Here is a 21,663-nt window from a genome sequence, read left to right on the forward strand (position 1 = left end):
TTTCAAACAGGAGATGAAACAAATAGGGAATGCATTGCCGAAACCTAGGATCTTCTGCATACAATCGTAAAGTCCGGTATTCAGACGCAGGAATTTCACGAGGTCGCTCATCATATCTTCCTCCTTGACCTGTGGGAAATAGCTGTGGGAAACACCGAGCTTCCAAACTTTCCTCCCAAACACTAATGGGACTCCCTTTGGCTTGTTTCATTTGAAACAACTCAATAGCATTCCCCATGACTTCCTTGGAATGCAAAGGATGAACACTATAATGTTCATATATTTCTTCACTTTTAGAGGCCTCTAGTTTCTCAATTTGGCCAGCACACAAATCGCTATCCTCTTCATCACTTACTTCCTCTTCTGCAACATATACATTCTTATAGTACTTATTATTTTTCTTCAAATACACTGTTGCCTTTTTCACTTTCCTAACATCCACTAAATCTTGCCATATTTTCTTATTCTTTGTCGGAACCCCATTAACCAAGATAACCAGAGGTTCCTCTTCCACTTTTTCTATTCCAATTGTGTTAATGTTTTTGTTCAAATCTAGAGGCAAATAAACAACTCTTCCCTTTAATCCTCTCTGTAAATCTGCTGGAGGCAACTTCCCTGTCTTTGGCTCCATTCTTACAATAGCCTGAAAGGGATGGATACTTTGAATCAAAATAGATTCATAAGTATTTAAATCCTTCAATTCAGAAGGAATCTCAACCAATTCCAGATTATTATGAACTGCCCTAGCAGGCATCTGGTTTTGGTTTAATTTATTACAACAATAAGTACACACACGTTGATCCGATCCCAAATCAAAATAATTTTCTACCATCAAGTATGTGGCTAAATCCTTCCATTCACTATTATTTTCCCTTTCACTTTTTGCATATAAATCCACTACCTTAGTCTGATTCTTATAATAAGTGCGTCGACAACATACACAAGTGAAATTAGGCCTCTCACTTGATTTCATCTGAAACGTGGCAATTTCCTTCTGAAAATTATCTGTACTGGAAACCTGTACATTATCTTCCACATTACCCTCTACTTCAGGGTCAATTTGAACATTCTCATCTTTACTACCAAAGTAACAAAACTCAATTTCTTCACAAAGATTCTTCACATCTATTTCAGAACCATGCAAAAGAGCAGCACATAACTGTTTAAGCATAATTGCTGGACTCTTAGCATAATACAACATTCTCACTAAATTTCTCACTTTATTATGATGCACTGCTAGCATCCTGAAATGATGAAAAACACTCTGGCATACTCTCCTGGAAAGACAAGCCAGTGAATGACCACGCAAACCTGTCATTTGTCTCACTCTGCAAGGATCTAAATTTTGCAACAACTTCATTTTCTGCTTCAAACTTTTCTTATTAAATGTCCGTATAAAATCACAAAGCAAATTGATGGAAACCTGTCGCACACTGCAAATAGAACTACACTTCCAAATGTACACAGGACCCTTAGGACGTCTTCCTAAAACCTCATCACTTAGCGCCTCTACTGTCTCTGTTGTCACAAGTTGTTCTTTTTCAACTGGACAACCATCCTTCACTTCATAAGCTCGACCATTGATGTCAACTGCATGCACCAAATCATTATCCTGAAAATAAGTCTCTTCATTAAAAAATGCCTCAGAACTTGAACTATGCATCCATTCTCCAGAAAAAACTTCACAAAAGTTAGTACGATTTACTACTCTCTTCCATCTACTTTTTGTTTTGAAATCAGAAATTACCTTGCTTAGTTTCCTAATTCTATTAATTACCAAAATAAACAACTTTCGCTTGATTTCAAAAGCATGATCAATAATTTTCTCTACATTTTTCTTCTTCCTATAAAATGCCGCTTTCTGTTGGCCTTTCTTTTTAATATTTTTCAATAAATTAACTAATATCCTATTACGGAACATTCGTTGTCGAATGTCCCTAAACTGTTGTTTCCTTCTACTATCATGCACAGAGTTATCTCTTCCTCTACCAGTAACATTTGTGATGGGTCTCTCCTTTCCATTTAAATTACTTTTTTTTTGGTGAACAGACACATTTTTTTGTGCAAAATTTTTTTTACTACAAATATTTCTTAAGAATGATTTCGTGCTCTTACCCGGCCCTTTCTTGGTGTTTTGACAAGTATTTGGGGAAGAGGACTGCTGCAATAAAACATCATCCTGCTGTCTTTGACGTTTTCTAGCCTTTCGTATTCGACTTCTGGAAGGCATTTTCCAAACTATGAAAGAATCAGCAGTTGAATCTGTGAAAAAATATAATATAAAATGTTATTGACCACTATTACCAAACAGTAAATAAATAACAGTCATCTAAAACTTAATGCCGTACTAATTATTTAACATAGCAAATATTTTCCACCAGCACTGCATCACAAAAATGACACTCAATGGTACAAAACAGGCATACAACACTCATAAATCACTCCCTAATATTTTAAATCATTAATTCAGGATGACGATAAGATGTAGCCTATCTAAAGGTTTGTTTAGGCCCAGATCTTTGGACTGGGGTGAATGTGTGTCATTGATCCACATTCAGTCCATCACCTGTTTTGTTTATTTGAGGTGAGGCCAACACATGGTTGCAGATAAGATTTTCACTGAAAAAAAACCAAGGTAAAGAAACATGTGAAGGCCTACCAATGAAGTAAATCATTAAATGAAAACCAATACATTTCTGGGAATATGCACTACTAGTGCTTCATAAGATGTTTTAGGTCATATTTATAAGTTATTTGAGTATCTAGTATGCTATTTTACATTCTTCATGGTGCAAATTTATTGTAAATACGCTCCCACCTGCGGTTGGCAAATTTAGATTTTGATTATGGGAGTTAGATAGGCATGTTAATAATTTCCCAAAAATGGTATATAACCCCAAACAACCTTTGTAGCAAATGCTCTTAGCCATGTTATCCACCTCCCATTGGATAACATGGCTAAGAAGTGCTTGCAAATGTGATAAAAAAAGGCCTGCAATGCATGAATATCGCAGAAAAATCAGCGATATTCATGCATTTTCCAGCAAATGCTCTTAGCCATGTTATCCACTTCCTATTAAATAACATGGCTAAGAACTGCTCAGGGCACCATGAGGAACGCTTTCCATTTAAAAAGGGAAAAATAACATCAAAGACACTAAAATGCCTTCTAAATATGAACCCAAACAACCTATCAAGCAATGTGGAAAAAACTGCCGCAATGCATGAATATAGCAGAAAAATCAGCGACATTCATGCATTTTCCAGCAAATGCTCTTAGCCATGTTATCCACTTCCTATTAAATAACATGGCTAAGAACTGCTCAGGGCACCATGAGGAACGCTTTCCATTTAAAAAGGGAAAAATAACATCAAAGACACTAAAATGCCTCCTAAATATGAACCCAAACAACCTATGAAGCAATGTGAAAAAAAACGGCCACAATGCATGAATATAGCAAAAAAATCAGCGATATTCATGCATTTTCCAGCAAATGCTCTTAGCCATGTTATCCACTTCCTATTAAATAACATGGCTAAGAACTGCTCAGGGCCCCATGAGGAACGCTTTCCATTTAAAAAGGGAAAAATAACATCAAAGACACTAAAATGCCTTCTAAATATGAACCCAAACAACCTATGAAGCAATGTGAAAAAAAACGGCCACAATGCAAGAATATAGCAGAAAAATCAGCGATATTCATGCATTTTCCAGCAAATGCTATTAGCCATGTTATCCACTTCCTATTAAATAACATGGCTAAGAACTGCTCAGGGCCCCATGAGGAACGCTTTCCATTTAAAAAGGGAAAAATAACTTCAAAGACACTAAAATGCCTTCTAAATATGACCCCAAACAACCTATGAAGCTCTAACAGTACATATCCTGAAATTTAATTCATTTCAAAATTCGTTTTTAAACACAGCATATAAATCAATTGTATACCTGCATTCATGAAGAAATAACTAAAAATGTCCTTGAGACACATGAGTGTTTTCTGGAATGCCCTAGCACCATTTTTGGGACACTATTAACATGGCTAGGTAACTCCCATAATCAAAATCTAAATTTGCCAAGCGCAAGTGGGAGCGTATTTACAAGACACTTGCCCCATGAGGAACACTTTACATTTTAAAAGGCGAACACAACATCTTAGACACTCAAATACCTTATAAATATGGCCCAAAACAACCTATAAAGCTCTAGCAGTACATATCCAGAAATGTAATTGATTTCTTAAATCGTTTTTAAAAGCAACATATCTGTTTCAGCTTACATAACAGACCATGAAATGGCCTCCATGTATTACAATATCTTGTGTTACTGCATGCCAGAATGTTACACCAAATATGCAATTATAATTTCTCTATGAAACTTATTCTATTAGTATATCACTAGAGACAAAACCACATTTTAAAAACACAGCTTTCTTCATCATTTTCTCCTTAAATCATACTATTCTCTATCTAAATTAAATAAATCTTTTCTCACCTTAGCAAATATTTTTTGAGTTTTGAAAACAGTCTCAGAAATACACCAAATTGTCTTCAGCAGAAGAAAAAGGATGCACTCCAAAGGCTGCAGCTATTGAAAGCACAGAAATACAGATATTCTTTTCACATATCTCTCATATTAGCCAATCATACCTCTTCCCTCACTTTTTTCAAATCAAAACCCTTCCCCCCTCTGCCCTGTCTGCCTTGTTTCCATAGCAACCACCTCCTGGAAGACCTCTCATGTTTGCAAATTCACAAAACAATGTTTCAATTGAACTCTGAACTCTCAGTGCACCTGCGTATGCAGTGCAATCTTTCATTAATTGTTTCTTCCTTGACCATTCAAATTACATCTTTCAAAGAACACATCCATGCACCCTAACTTTCTGTTTTCCGAAATGGAAATGCACCAATCACTGCTAATGAATCATTAGCATAGTAAAACCACAGTTTTTTTTCTTTAGAAACTCCTACTGTTTCAACTGCCCTTTCATTACCACACTTCATCTGACTGCAGAACAACCTTCTTCCACCATGTTTAACGTCTGGATTGTTGGACATAGTTACATCCACTGGGCTCAAAGGTATGCTGAAAGCAGAAATTTACACAACCTCAATTTACAAGATGTGGAAATTAACTGGTTGGGCCAAAGAGGATTAAAATGTCACCAATTGATTCCATTGGTGAAAACCTTTATGCATTTGCCAAAACCTGACCTGTTAATAGTGCACTGTGGAGGTAATGATTTGGGCACTTTGACAGGGGTAGGTCTGGAAATGCTTTTAAAGGACACCTTGGCGCAATTAATGGCACTTTTTCCTCAAACTGCCTTGGTATATTCCAATATATGCCAAAGACAGAAATGGAGGTGGTCCAACCAATTTTGTCCACAAATTGAGAAAGCGAGGAAGCATGTAAACAAATCTGTTTCAGCTTACATGAGAGACCATGGAATGGGCTCTCTGTACAACAACAACTTGCGTTACTACATGCAAGATATCTACAGAGGAGATGGAGTTCACTTCTCAGATGAGGGCAACAGAATTTTCATTCTGAATTTAAGACTGTGCATTGGTACCTACTTATAAGTACCTAAATGTACCATAAACCCAAAAGCTCTTCTCAGAGCTACCCTACATCTGATCACTCACAATTATTATTTTTCTCTAACTTTTTTCACTAATTTTCCACAAAATTCGCTCCCCGGAGCGCTACCCGGTTCGCTAACCGAAAGCTAACCTCGCGGAATTTTTTTAAAAAACATTTTTTTTCCCGCACATATAAGCCTCCTCAGCCACGCTCAGAAAACCTAGGGGGTCAAGATAAGTCTACCATGACCCCTTCTACCCATTCTAAACATTATTTGCCCTCCATCTTGTATCTTAATGCGAACGAAACACAAAATGGTGGACTCCCGTGACGCTTAAGGTTCGCTAACCGGGCAGCTTTCCGGAAAGCGGTCCTAAAAAAAGGCGGGAAAGTAATTTACAGAAAAACGACTAGAGACACTCTCACCAAATATAGATTAGCTCATACTACATAACAATCCCTTCCATTCTCACAAATTTCATTGAAATTCCATTTAGCCATTTAGCCTGTAGACCTCTCCAAGTACCGTGAGGTACATTACTTCACAAAACACATCTGAATTGTTGGAATTGACAACCAATGAAAATGTTACTTTCATTTTCTACTTTTATTACCTGACATTTGATTGGTTATATACCTGTATATATATATAAAGGGAGAGAAGGAAACACAGCCATTTTGACTACTACTTCTTGTTGTACCTCCTATTTCAAAAGCTTCAAAAAACTTCAACTTCTTTGTGAAGGTAAGTTATAATTTAATATATTGTGCACTATGACTTAATATAGTAGACTTTTTCTGCTAGATATACACTATCCCTCTGTAGTAGTAATGTATTTAGATAGACTTCTCTGTTATAGTTATCAATGGAGTAAGGCTTGTCTTGGTTAAATCACATACACTTTTTTATAGTCCTATTTCCACTCTGATACTATACACTGCCAAAAGATAAATTCACTGATAAAAACTGCCTATCTAAAATTAATCCCAACAGTGCCCTATCTCTACTAATATATATTTTCTTATTCAAAATTTCAGGCAAAATGGAAGGCGAACAACAAGTTTCATTTTCGATTGAACTGAAGGAGAACAGCCAAGACAAACTTGATGACTTTATGGATGACAGTAGAGACCACGAACTTCTACAATGTGTTGAAGCAGTAGACAACTTGCTTCAAAATGAAAAACAATTACACCCTATAATAAATTATGACATTTCTGACAATGAAATGTTAGAAAATTTAATAAAATATGAAACACAATCATAATTAAAAAAAAATAAACAAAGAAAACAAAAAAAAACAAGAAAAACAACAAACAATTAACATACAGTATTAGAAAAGTCTTTCATTCTTTTATCCATAAAGTTCGCTGCCCAGAAAGCTATCCGGTTCGCGAACTTGGCGCTTACCACGCAAAAAAAAAATTTTTTTTTTTGGACCCTCTAGGCCCTTTTAAAACCTCCACATAAAACCTAGGGGGTCAACGAGGATCTACTATGCCCCCTTATGGTAATTTCCCCCTTTGTTTTGGCCTCCTCTTGTCTCTCGATCCTACCGAGAGACAAGATGGCGGCCGCTCCGGACTGTTTAGAATGTTGACAGACACCGGAGGGCCAATCAGCTTCTCATCGCAAAGTTCCGTTACGCGAAAGGTTCGCTAACCAGATAGCTGCCCGGAGCGCTGTTACAGATATATATCTTGATTTAAACGTTAATTTCTCAAAATCCATTGAAGCACATATATTGAGACCTAGCAAAGGCACATCGGGCTAACAGTCCCTACAATTTTGCCAAATTTCGTGAAAATCCATTCAGCCGTTCGGGCTAAAAGTGAGTCCAACCGCCCTATGGAAAATAACATGGGAAAAACGCGTTTTGGGACCCCCCTTTTTTCTCGGCCCCCCCTTGACGAACCCCCCCCAAATTTCCAGGTGCTGCTCAGAAACAAAATGTGCCATTTTCCTGAAAATTTCAGCCAATTCCGTCCACAAACGCCAAAGTTATTAGGCATAGAATTTTCAAAAGTCCCATAGAGAAAAAATCCTAACTATATATACCTACTGGCGACCGCCAGTAGGTAATATATATATATATATATATATATATATATATATATATATATATATATATATATATATATTTATATACATACACACACACATACACTATGCACACACACACCTGGAATTGATTAACTAGTCCAATAAAATGCTGACAGTTGCTTAGACAGTATGTTGAAAATGTGTGCCGATTTCTCCCTGGTGCTGGGAACAGACATATTTAAGTAGGAATTGACACCAAGAAAACGCATATTTTGATCCAGGATCGTAACAGTGTGGCAAATATGGTGGCTCTTCAGATACAGCGATATTCAAGAATTACAGATCCCTTACTTGCAGAAGGATTACTATTGTTTGTTTTGGTTTTGAGGTCTCTTGATATGCACTATGACAGGTACTTTCATCTACCATTTGTACAGGCATGGAATTGGACGGTATGATTTTGTATTTTTGTTATAACGCTACTTTAAATTCCCACCCTTTGAGCTTATAATGTTGTCAAGCCTTTGCAGGAAAATCACATACTGTTCATAGTAGCCATTCCGCATGTGGTTTAAAAAAAGTTTGGAAAAAAGTTGCTTTCTATTTATCAACTTGTATGGTTGTTGTCCTGTTTTTTGTATACAAAGAAGAATAAAGGATTTTGAAATTACCATACTGGCTAAAGTGTGACTTCATCCCTGGTGCTGCCTCTACTTCTCTTCAAGCTGTGTATCTGGATTTTCAGTGAGACCTAACTGCAGCAGGTCTCGGAGACGATAGGCATAGGACTCTACTATTTTTTTGGACTTTAAGATTGAGGAGCTTAACAAATAGTCAGCTGCAGGATCAGTAGTATTTGTATAACTGAGGAACAGTCTACTGGATATTCCATAAAGGCTAGCACGTCTTTGCTATGCCAGCTCTTGTCTACACGTAATAGCTGTTCATTTCATCAACAAGTTAATGGCAAATAGTGATACCTCGCCAGATAGACATCCTTGTCTGTACCTAACAGTATCTTGTTCATCAAGAAAAATCCACTGATCAAGTAGAACCTCGTCCCCTTTACCTGTAGTATGCTGGAGAAAGTTATTGCCAGCATCAAACACATCAAACAATCCAGTCTAGGTAAGAGTCACTCAGATGCACGTTCCTGCCTGTGACTACTAGTCATGAACTCTTGGATATATCCGGCTTCACTGTTCAAAATGTAACTTTCCCATCCCATCACAAGCCTCTCTTTCCTCACTAGGAGTCAATAAAAATGTACAGAACACTTCTCTAGAAAGCTTCTCTTGGAATGCATCCATTCTGCATTCTTTTCTGGTCACAGCAACAAAACCTTCATCCTCAAAACTGTGGAACACACCCTATTCACGGAGATTTTGTTTTGCCTTATGTCCTTCTTGATTTTATCTGCAGCTTATCCTATAACATTGACAGTGAGGTTCTCCTGTAGCTCTTAAACAACAAATTTGTTTCAAGTCCTGCTTGTCAAAAACGTTGTAATACATCATAAGAAGCAACTCTCTCTCCAATCCTAGTAGGATCCCATATGGAATCACTGAAGGCTCCATTCTTGCCTCCTTCTATTTAATCTTTCTGTGGATCCACTGGACGATGCTTAAATAAAACAGTGAATCTCTTAGCCCCAAAGTCCTTACTTCTACCTTGATGAATTTTAATGCTGAATGCCTAGAATGAAGCTCAAACTGAGCACGCGGAACAGACTTCTTCCTGCTCACCCCTAACCAATGGTAGGAACTAATAACTGAATGTTCTTAGAACTTAAGGACATGACACTGTCACCAAAAACTCACCTTTGTATAATCCCTTGACTTCATACTTGACAAGCTGCTCCGCTCTGACTACAAAGAGGTGACCATGAACAATAGAGTCCAATTACAGTTGGCATCTCAAACCCTTATTTGGCAAAATAAGGCTTTTGTCAGTAGAAGGGCTACTTATCTTGTGCATTAACTATAGACATACATTACTGACAAACATTCTCAGTTAGCTTCTCTTTAAACAAACACTCTGAGCCTGTCTGATCTCCAACAGAAAGAGTTTTGAGTGCATCACACCTGTCCATGCAGCCCTAGATTGGATTTCTCTGTGCTCTGCTCATAAAACTTTGCATCATTTAGAAGGTAATCAAGAAACCATGCCTGAATATTTATGTGAAAACGTCCTCTCTCTGGTAGAAACTGTTGAGTCCTAAGCCTTCAAATGTTGCTCATGGTTGGGCATGCACACGATCAGTAAGCCCTCCGTCCAGGCCTCAAATGCTCTTTTTCTTTTCTGGAAATGCTCTGAAGATCTGGCTTGCCTTTCCGATATACATTAAACCACTTTGTTCTATCCTTTAAAAAGGGACCTCAAACACCTGCACTGTTCGCTTGGATCTGATCAGAAGTAACTGTTCTTCAAACTATGTAAACTACCACTGTTTTCTGTACTGTGATACTGTTAACTAAACTGACAATGTAAGCTGCCTTTGTATTATTGTATCCTGCTGCAAATCACTGTCCCCTTGGAATATGGTCGTGCTCTTGCTATAGCTAGATCTAAAATAAAAAAATGAAAAACAATTCATAAGAACTTAGTCTGCCCTCCAGTTTTCAAAAGTTTAACCAACGCTTAATAATGTTTAGTATTTTAAGCATAGTTAGGTATTTTTACGGTAAAGTTAAGATTTAAATGAAGGAGAAGCTGCACCTATCTATTAACCTCATCGCTGCTGTTGATATTTTCCCCCTGTGCTGGGCCCCAATGATAATGGGTGTGGTCATGACAGAACCATTCCGTCATCAGCACAGCTCAACCGTGTCTGATGATGGAATGGTTCCGTCACCAGCATCGAAGGGGTTAAAAAATATTTTGAGGTGTGCTGTCCCTTGCAGGACTCTTGAAGTTACCGAAACATGAGTTAACACGAAAGGGTTGAATGGCTGCAGCCCGGGGCTTCTCATCAGTAAACAATGCAAACCCTTTCAGTACCGAACTCTTCACCAGTAAGTCTGATGGGTAATGTAAAAGAACTGGGGTGCAGAGCAGAGACAAAGGTCGTACATAAATATAATAGCTTTAGAACTCTGACATAACCTCCATAGAAGGGCATTCAGATATCGTGTCACTGATTCGGTCCATGTGGTGGTTTGGAATCGATTGCTACAGTTCCGTAAGTCAAATGATCCTGTTGCAGGATCGGACGGTTAAATGTGACAAAAAATCAGGGGCACTGTGCAGAGTGGCAGCACAGACGGTTTATGGTTGCTGGTGGCTGTGTGTTTTAGACCCTAATCATTACCTCACTATTGCTCTTTCAGGTCTGAATACAATGCCTTCTGGAAATGTGTGCAGGCTGGAGCCACCTACCTCTGTGTTCAGTTATGCAAGGTAAGCGCTGCTTTGAATTTTACTTTATGCTGTTCTGTGTTGAAAACCTTCAGTGACCAATCTGCAGAAAAACTAGGGCTAGAGATATAAGCTTGCTAGAGTTATATTATCAATGCGCAGATTGTTCACTAGGGAGAACTGTTCATCAAAAATATCCATTGTGCTTTCTGGTCTTAAATTGTGTGTGTATGTATATGGTATTTCTATAGTGCAAACATATCCCAAAGGCATCAATCAATCAAGCATTTGTATAGCGCGCTACTCACCCGTAGGGTCTCAAGGCGCTGGGGGAAGGGGGTCCGCTACCGCTCGAACAGCCAGGTCTTGAGTTGCTTCCTGAAGGAGAGGTGGTCTTGGGTCAGGCGGAGGTGGATGGGAAGGGAGTTCCACATCTTGGCAGCCAGGTAGGAGAAGGATCTTCCTCCCGTTGTGACTCTTCGGATGCGGGGGAAGGCGGCGAGGGGCGTGGCTGGTCGATCGTAGATGGCGGGTGGGAGTGTAGAAGGTCAGGCGGTCGTTGAGGTATCTTGGGCCTTGGTTGTGGAGAGCTTTGTGTGTGTGGGTGAGGAGTCGGAACGTGATTCTCTTCCTGTCGGGGAGCCAGTGCAGGTTTCTCAGGTGTTCGGCGATGTGGCTGTGTCGGGGGATGTCCAGGATGAGGAGTGCTGAGGCGTTCTGGATGCGTTGGAGTCTCTTCTGAAGTTTGGCTGTGGTTCCGGCATAGAGGGAGTTGCCGTAGTCCAGACGGCTGGTGACGAGGGCCTGGGTGACCGTCTTCCTGGTTTCGGTGGGGATCCACCGGAAGATTTTACGTAGCATGCGGAGGATGTTTGAAGCATGACGAGGAGACAGCGTTGACTTGTTTGGTCATGGAGAGTGAGGAGTCCAGGATGAAGCCCAGGTTGCGTGCGTGGTCTGTCGGTTTGGATGCGCTGCCGTAGGCCACCAGGAGTCGTCCCAGGCGGAGGGCGAAGATCCCAGGGTGAGGACTTCCGTCTTATCAGAGTTCAGTTTCAGGCGGCTGTTCATCATCCACTCGGCTATGTCTTTCATCCCTTCGTGTAGGTTGGTTCTGGCGGTGGCGGGGTCGTTGGTGAGGGAGAGGATCAGCTGGGTGTGTTCGGCGTAGGAGATGATGTTGAGGTTGTGTTGGCGGCGATGGCCGCAAGGGGGCTCATGTAGATGTTGAACAGCGTGGGGCTGAGTGATGATCCTTGGGGTACGCCGCAGATGACTTCGTGGCCTCGGATCTGAACGGGGGGAGGCGGACTCTCTGGGTTCTTCCGGCGAGGAAGGAGATGATCCACTCCAGTGCCTTCTCTTGGATCCCGATGTTGCTGAGGTGTTGTACTAGGGTGCGGTGGCAGGCCGTGTCTAACGCCGTGGAGAGGTACAGGAGGATGAGGGCCGCTGTTTCTCCGTTGTCGAGCAGGGGTCTGATGTCGTCGGTGGCTGCGATGAGGGCGGTCTCGGTGCTGTGGTTGGCCCGGAAGCCTGACTGTGAGTGGTCGAGGGATCCATTCCCTCGACCACATCAGAGCATTATACATGGTCAACAACGAACATAAAGTCAAGGAGTAAGAGGACAGGAAGATGGCTTCTAGATGGTTACTATATTGTGATGTAGTGTTCTTTATAGAGGTGAGTCTTCAACTCTCTTCTAAATTGGAGCAGCTTTAGGGTGGTCCTGGTGGATACAGGGATGTTGTTCCAGGTACGAGGTGCACAGATTCAAAAGTCCTGCAGTTTTTGTTTTCTTTTTTAAACTTATTCTGTAGTCTGATGGTATTCTGGTTGCAGGTGTGCTGAGATCCACCAGAGATTGTGAGCTTGTCGTGATAGCTTTGTAAATGATGAAGTTAGTTTTGAAGATGGTGCAGCTGGTAAAGGGAGCCGATGAAGGTGATATGGTCATATTTCTTCAGGACCTAGTTGGGACGTGATATAGCGTGTAGGATGCCTGTGAGAAAGTGGCTCTATATATACTGAACTAGAATGAAGTACAGTGTGTATAGAGTCCACCAACCCCAGAGGTATAACAGAGGTTAAAGTCAGAACTGACCTTACTCTCCAAAGTGGTAGCTTGGTCGAGCAGTACGGCAGTACCAGAGGACAGTGTAAAGCATTTGTTTTACACACTCAGACAGCAAAAGGTTTCACACACTCAAGGACTGAACTCCAGCCAATTGTTTTTAGATCCACAGATATAGTTGTTTTATTTTTAGAACCAACAATTATAAAAATATACTTTTCTGGTTATGAGTACTCTCATGTAAATACTTTGCAAAGGGGCAATTAAGGTTGTGCACACAATGATTAACGTATTGATAGTAAGCAACACAGTCCTGAAACACACTTTAGCTTTGAGCTCAATGGGTTTTCTACATATAAGTACAGTTGATTACTTTATAGATTACTTTGGGAGTTCCAGGACTAGGTCTTAGATTCAGTCCTGGTGTCTAAGCTGAAACCAGATTAGCAAAAGCGCTTTAGTTACTGTAGTGAATTGTCGTGAATATAAAGCAGTTTTAAAAGTTCACACTTATACTTTTCAATGTAAATCTCACAATGTTATTCAATGGGAAGAAATTCAGGTTGCAGGTAAAGTACGATCGCGTTACTTTTGTAACCCAGCACTGGTCTCCTAGGGCCAGCTCTGGGGTCTTAACTCAAAACAGGTAGGTAATTGCGTTTCAGTATTTCGTATGATTTTTAGGTCGAGCTCGACCTGCATTCAATGCGAAGCAATGATTGCTGTCTGCTCGGCAACTATTGTCAGCCGTTTCTGGGAATGAATACACGAGTCAGACGCGCGCTTTTCCAGTCTCAGTTTTGACCGCGGGAGCGCGCCTCTGAGACGCGCTTGCGCAGACGCACACACAGCCCCTGCTTTCGCTTGGCCTGCAAGCAAACACGGCGAACACGCACACACACAGCCAGCCCCCACCCCTGCACACACACACACGTGCGCGCGCGCACACATACACACGCTACCGCCCACCCACCCCCCCTGCGCACACACACACACACACACACACACATACAGACACGCACGCATATGCCCGCCGCAGCCCCCTACCCCCTTCAAACACACACCCCCGCCCCCCCATACAACTAAGCCCCTCTCACTGCATCGCCGCCACTCCTGCCTTCGGCAGCCACCGCGGGGCTCTCCCTCAGGCATGGGAGCCCCGCCCGCGTCACCACTGCTGCTCTCTGGCACTCTGTGGATGCGGGCTTCACGCAGAAGGCGGAAGTCCCGCCCCACGACCGGTTTCACGCTGCCGAACTTCTGGTTGCTAGGTTTTGTTTTGGGATTTCTTCTAACGGGGATTAGACTTGATGTCTCGTCTTCCAAATGCTACTTTTTCTGTCATGGTTTCACTCTGCTGCTCAGGAAGTTGCTTTGTCGGACTCCAACACCTCCTCCTGCCGGGCTCTGGTGCCCTTCGTGGTCTCTGGGTTAACAGCCCGCAGTCGATTCGTCTGGTGTGGCTCTCTTTAAACAACCACAAGTTTTGTGTGTGTGGGTGAGGAGTCTGAACGTGATTCTCTTGCTGTCGGGGAGCCAGTGCAGGTTTCTCAGGTGTTCGGCGATGTGGCTGTGTCGGGGGATGTCCAGGATGAGGAGTGCTGAGGCGTTCTGGATGCGTTGGAGTCTCTTCTGAAGTTTGGCTGTGGTTCCGGCATAGAGGGAGTTGCCGTAGTCCAGACGGCTGGTGACGAGGGCCTGGGTGACAGTCTTCCTGGTTTCGGTGGGGATCCACCGGAAGATTTTACGTAGCATGCGGAGGATGTTGAAGCATGACGAGGAGACAGCGTTGACTTGTTTGGTCATGGAGAGTGAGGAGTCCAGGATGAAGCCCAGTTTGCGTGCGTGGTCTGTCGGTTTGGATGCGCTGCCGGAGGCCACCAGGAGTCGTCCCAGGCGGAGGGCGAAGATCCCAGGATGAGGACTTCCGTCTTATCAGAGTTCAGTTTCAGGCGGCTGTTCATCATCCACTCGGCTACGTCTTTCATCCCTTCGTGTAGGTTGGTTCTGGCGGTGGCGGGGTCGTTGGTGAAGGAGAGGATCAGCTGGGTGTGTTCGGCGTAGGAGATGATGTTGAGGTTGTGTTGGCGGCGATGGCAACCGCGCCTCTCCACCAGTCTTCGGACTCATGCCTAATCAAGGTGCCTGTTTTCACTCAGCTGTCCGTGAGCCTCAGCTCTGCTCAACTCGCAGGAAAATAAATTACATGCATCCCCAGACACATGTAAATAAAAAAATAGACATTTCTAATTTGCAGCTGCTGCCTTCAAACTCTGTCGCTGAGCTTGAGAAGGGCCCGCAGCTGGGTCGTCACGTGTGGCTCTTTAATAAACCGCGAGAGAGTGACCGCAGCAGCCGCGCCTCCCCATGTGTCTTTGGACTCCTGCCTAATGAAGACGCCTGTTTTCACTCCACTGTCATTCAGCCCACAGCGCGGCTTGTTTCCTCTTGTAACGTATCGTTTGCTACCTCTTGTATTTTGTTTGCTCTTGATACATGCACATTTGCCACTATTGCCTTATGTAACGTAACGTTTGCTTTTGTAACATGCTGACTTGTAATTTTTCCTCATGTTTCACTACTATTGTGAAGCGCTCTGACACCTTCGGGTAAAGTCCGCGCTATAAAAAATCCGCATAAAATAAATAAATAAAATAATACCCCTCCCATTGTTCCTTAACAGACTGGATGTCCCTACCGCGAGGGTGCCCACTGGTCGCCCCCTGTACGGGACAGGAGTACTGCCCCAAGGCCCCCCACTGCTCCTGTCCTGGCACAGGAGCTTGAGGTGGAGTCTGTCAGACCCGCCCCACTCCAGCGGTGGCTCCATCCACATGTGCACGGCAGTAGTCCACAGCTGCAGGCCTGTGCCCTGCCTCCTGGGGAGTGAGGCTCTGATGGGGCTGGGGCGCACTGGCAGAGGAAATATCGTGAGGCGACTTCCTGGGGGCAATACTGCGGCTGACGATTAGGCGCCCGGGTAAAGCAAAGCCAAAAGGGTGGAAGGGCACTCCTCTGTTTAGGTTTGTTTCAGATTACAGCCCATGTTTTGATGCTTCTCGCCTCCCACATACATTGCCAGTAAGGTGAGGAGAAACCTGGAAAGATGGACAGGAAGCTTGGTGTGCAAGTGCACCTACTGCTGAGAGCTGCGGCAGACTCATCCAGCGGCCCCTCATTCCAAGGTATAAAACAAGGAAAGAGGGCCACGGAGCTGGAAAGCGCCTCTCTGAGAACACAATTTAATGCAGGCGTCTAAATCCAAAACAATAGGAAGCAAGCAGGCTGCCGACTGAAAATTTTACAAAGTATGCTGAGCTGCTTTAAGGCCACGAGGCTGAGCTCCCAGACAGTCCTTTCTCTCTAGCCTCTTAAAAAAATCACCCTACCTGATAAACATATACTTTCAAATTCCTTACCTCAAAATTCTCCAATGAAGTAAAGTCTCTTGTTTAAATTTTTTTTTTTTTTACACAACACAAACTTTCCACCACTTTTCTTATAAAGTGGTCATATTATAATAGCACACCATTTGACCACACCCATTACAAATCATACTAATTATTAATTTTCTGACCATCATTAACAAACAGACTGATAGACTGCCCCCTTAAATTAGATAGGTGCCTGGCTTACTAAAGCACTGTCCTTGCTTGCTACCAACAAGCATTGCCATAGCCAGAAGGACTCGCATTAGGAAAGTGTAAGCTATTGGCTTTGTGAATAACAATGCTATTAATTTATATATTTTCAAAGCCAACACCTATTTAAAAAATTTGTCATTTACAATACCAATAGCTCACACTTTCCTACTGCGAGACCTATTGCATTGCAAATGCTTGTTGAAGAATATTTGCAGTTTTCAAAAGTAGACACTAAGAAGAAATTTCATAGAAAAACAGACAATGGGTTCCTATGGAGAAAATACAGATTACTAGTAACCCTGCTAGGGATTACTTTTGCGGTTCAGTACTGGGCTGAAAGGTACAGTACTGGCTTCTCCCCTGAACCCAGGTGAGTACTTCGGAATTCGGACTTTGGCTGATTTTATAGGAATATTTTCAGTTTTCAAAACTTCACACTTGAAAAATTTTCGAGTCAAAATGAGTCAATGTTATCCAATGGCAGGTAAGTGAATTACCAGTTTCCAGATGAGTACTTGGTTGTTGAAGGTAAGGTTCTGGGCATAGACTCAGGGGTCCCCCAGGTTCAGGTAAGTACAGTTGGATCCGTCCCATTGGCACAGGGGCGGCCGGGTGCAGAGGTAGGTAGGCCCAATGATATCCAATGAGGGAAAGGGGGCCTTTGGTTGGTGGCTGCTGGCTAGCAGGCCACGCGGCTCTGGGAGCTGGACTCCTGGTCCCTTGCTCAGGGTAAGGGGAAAGTAGGATAGGACAAAGAGGTCACAGCCAGCGGCACTCGGGCGGTTGGGTGCAGGGTGCTTTTGAGCCGTCGGGCGCTCAATGTTATCCAATAAGGATCTTGAAAAGGGAACAAAGGCTACAGGCTCGGGGACGGAGACTCTCCAGGGGCGACGAGCACTTCGAGAGGTAAGTTGGGATCTTGGAGCACAGGTAGGTACCCCAAAGGGAAGCACAGGGGGCTGTACGGCACCAGGTGCAGGGGTGTCTTTGGGTGTCGGAAAAGCTTACCCTCAGCTGGTCGCGGTTGGGGGGTGCCCTGGTTCTGAGTCTGCAGGCATCGGCTGATTCGTCGAGGAGGGTCTTTGGGCACTGGACTTCGGGACTTCGGGTCCCAGTCGCCTGGCGAACGTCCTTGTGGTCTTGGTTCGGGTTGGCCCGGCCCGGGCTCGGCTGGTGCAGAGTGGGCTGGTCCGGAGCTTCCTGGTGAGCACCAGGTGGGTAGTTGCAGCAGAGCCTCTGCTGATAGGAGTCCCAATCTTTGAGAGGGTCAAGGCAGGCAGGTCCTCTGGGTGTCCCGAGGTTGCTGTCCACGGAGGTTGTCGGAATTAGGCAGGAGCAGGTTCCAGTGGGGCTAAGTCAGTTGTTGCTGTCATGTTGTTAGCAGCTGCGCGGCGGGTCTTCTTCTTCTTGATCTTCTTTCTTCTTTTTGGGATCTGAGGAAGGAAGGTTCAGGGAGCCCCTAAATACAAAATTTAGGGGTGTTACTAGTAAGGCAGGGGCAGGGACCAATGGGTCCCTGTCCTGGGGTGAGGACACCCCCTAGCCTGCTCCTCTCCTGTGGGTGGGGGCAGGAGCCAAGCTGGGATTGGGCAGGGCTCCCCATCCACAAGATGGCCGGAGCCCGGGGTCGTGCTTCACCTCGCCTCCTCCACCTGAGGGGTGGAGTTGGAGCACTCTCCTTCCTGACGTAGTTTTTCCCACCAGTCTTCCTGCCAAAGGGGGGGGAGGGGTAGAACGGGTGGGGGGCCAGTTGCTTGGTATAGCAAATGGTCTGGAAAAGCTCTCAGAGGCGGTATGCCTTTGAAGCTTCCCCCTATCCATCCTGGGGAGGAGACATAGCACCTAGCCCAGGATGTGCATTGTTGCAGGCCCAGGAGAGCAGGGGGCTCTCCACCCTGGAGTCCAACAACATGTCTGCTGTGTGGCAGCCTCTGCAGCCACTCAGCCCAGACGTGGATTGTAGGTCGGGTTTTGGAGGGCATCTCTAAGATGCCCTCCCGTGCATCTTACATTAAATCCCACACTGGTATCAGTGCGGGTTTAATGTGCTGAGAAGTCTGGTACAAAACTTGTCAGTCTTCAGTGTAGCCATTATGGTGCTGTGGAGTTCGTAATGACAACCTGCCAGCACCATATACTCTTAAATGGCATCACTGCACTTACAGTGCCCAGGATTGGCCCTGGGTACTCAGGGGTGTGGAATTTATCGAAATATGTACTTGTCCATGGGACAAGTAGCTTCATAAATCTACTTGTCCTGTAACAAAATCCACTTGTCCATTTGGTGCTATGTAGTGCACCGTCAAATAATGGCTGCAATCTCTTTGTAGAAGAGCTCTGATAATAGCCTCTCTGGTTATGTCAGGCTAATACTATAGAAGGATTTGAATTTTGGAGGTTTTCATCAGCTCTTATTTAATCTTTTCCCATACTGAGAAAGGTCGGAAATTTACCCCTGACAACGGCAGAAGTAAAGTTTCTTCCAGGGCTGGGAAAAATGTGGTTGGAGAAAAAGTGAACTTGTAAACACTCAACAGATTTCCGCTGGGGCATATTCATATTTGCTCATGCTAAGATGCAAATCACAAATATTTTCTAGGACTACGGTTTTCTGGCCTACTTAAGAAATTCATGTGAATTCATGAAAAACGTAAATCTCCTTTAATACAAGGACATATATAATGGGTGCCCTTTCGTGACTTTAACATTTGAGCCCCTAATGAAATTTGAGTTAACCAAGACCTTTTGTTTTTATTGAAATGCTATCTCTTCCTATCTGTGAGCTGGCTTCATTGTGTGTGACAGCATTCTGCTCTTTTACAAAGTAGTTTTGTTCAGTGCCGGGAATTTCTATGGCAATGTGGCCTTTATGAGACCAAATACTAGCTGTCTAGTGAAAACTCGCTGGCAAACAGCACCACGCCTACCTGATAATCCCAAGGTAGAGAAAGGAGCACAATGTAGGCCAAGTGAGTAACCAGAACATTTAAATACCCCCCACATTGATTCAAAGTTCTTATGACACCAAGCAAGCGAAAAAAAGTAATTGGAATCCTCTCCACAATAGCTCTCTTGTCTCTTCCATCTAAGCATCTATCCATTCATCCTTTCACACACTGATATCTAGCATTTCACCTTTACATTGGCACCCATTCATTCTTTAATCCATTACCTTTCACTAATCTGTTCATCCATCTGTTCATCTGTCTCTCGATCCACTCATCCATATCCAAACCTACCCATTCATCTCCAAACCTATCCATTTCAACCATCCATCCATCCTTTCGCTCATCCATACACCCTCCCTTTCAGTCCATCTATATACCCTTCCATTCACTCATATATCCACCCTCCCTTTCACTCATCCTTCCACCCACCCTTCGACCCATCCATCAATCCATCCATTTATCCTTTACATTCATCCATCCTTTCGCTCTCTAATCCTTACACCCTGTAACCTATCCACTCATTCACACTTTCCTTCATTATAACATCCTTTGTCCATCCACCATCCCGGTCACTCATTCAACCATCCATCCATCTAGCCAGCCACACTTCTACTCACTCACCCTTTCACCCACACATCCATTCATCCTTTCAAATTAATTACAAGTCTTTGTCTGCCGAGCTGCAGACAGAAGAGGCCCATCAAGAGCTCCACCACCTCTACTGTAGCTGCTAACGCCTATCCTGCCATCTCCAAACCTATCGATCCAACTGATCCATCCCGCCTTCCTTTCACTCATCCATCCTTTTGCTCATCCATCCATCCTTTCACCCCACACATCCTCCTTTTCACTCATATTCATCCATCCTTTCACTCATCCCTCTATCCATCCACCCCATCCATCCCATCCATCCTCCTTTTCACTCATCTATCCACCTACCCTTTCACTTCATCCATTTATGCTTTTGCTCATCCATCCACCCTTTCACCCATCCATCTTCCGTTTCGCTCATATATCTATTCACCCTTTCACTAATCCCTCCATCCACCTTTACACTCAACTCTCCACCCACCAAGCCATCCGTCAACCCGTCCACCCAGCCACCCACCCATCCATCCCTCACACAGTCAGCTATCTATTCATCTACTCTCTCACCCATTTATCCACCCTTTCAGTAAGTCGTCCATCCTTTCACTCATCAATCCACTTTCAACCTATCCATCCACTCACCCATCCCTTCATTCACCCTTGCTCTTTTCCTCCCATTCTCACACATCCATCCACTCATTCATCCATCTAGCCATCCAGCCTTTCACTCATTCATCCATCGATTCACCCTTTCACTCATTAATGTATGTATCTATAATCCACTCTTGCACGTATTCATCCATGCATCTATACATCTACCCTTTCACGTATTCATCCATGCACCTATCCATCCACCCTTTCACTCATTCATCCATCCATTTATGGATTTAAAAATGCACCCTTACGCTCCACTCATTCATCCATCCATCCAGCCTTTAACTTATTCATCCATGCATCTATCCATTCACCCATTCACACATTAATGTATGCATCTATCATCCACTTTTGCACGTATTCATCCATGCATCTGTATATCCACCCTTTCAGTTATTCATACATGCATCTATCCATTCACCCTTTCACTCATTCATCCATTTATGGATTTAAAAATGCACCCTTACGCTCCACTCATTCATCCATCCATCCAGCCTTTCACTCATTCATCCATGCATCTATCCATTTACCCATTCACTCATTAATGTATGCATCTATCATCCACTCTTGCACGTATTCATCCATGCATCTGTATATCCACCCTTTCACTCATTCATCCATGCATCTATCCATTCACACATTAATGTATGCATCTATCATCCACTTTTGCACGTATTCATCCATGCATTTATACATCCACCCTTTCAGTTATTCATACATGCATCTATCCATTCACCCTTTCACTCATTAATTTATGCATCTATCAC

At 43.3% G+C, this 21,663-nt stretch overlaps 1 protein-coding gene across 2 annotated transcripts in view; it reads left to right on the forward strand.

Annotated features, from left to right (window-relative positions):
- The window catches only part of TMEM147 (transmembrane protein 147), a 140,360-nt gene that overhangs the window by 99,166 nt on the left and 19,531 nt on the right, over positions 1–21,663 (forward strand). For both annotated transcript variants that reach the window (XM_086929961.1, XM_086929962.1), the window contains exon 3: positions 10,961–11,030. In XM_086929961.1, the coding sequence (XP_086786087.1) occupies positions 10,961–11,030 (70 nt within the window). The remainder of the gene's footprint in view (positions 1–10,960; positions 11,031–21,663) is intronic.

This window comes from Lissotriton vulgaris, chromosome 7, assembly GCF_964263255.1.
Source record: "Lissotriton vulgaris chromosome 7, aLisVul1.2, whole genome shotgun sequence".
NCBI classification, from domain to species: Eukaryota; Metazoa; Chordata; class Amphibia; order Caudata; family Salamandridae; genus Lissotriton; species Lissotriton vulgaris.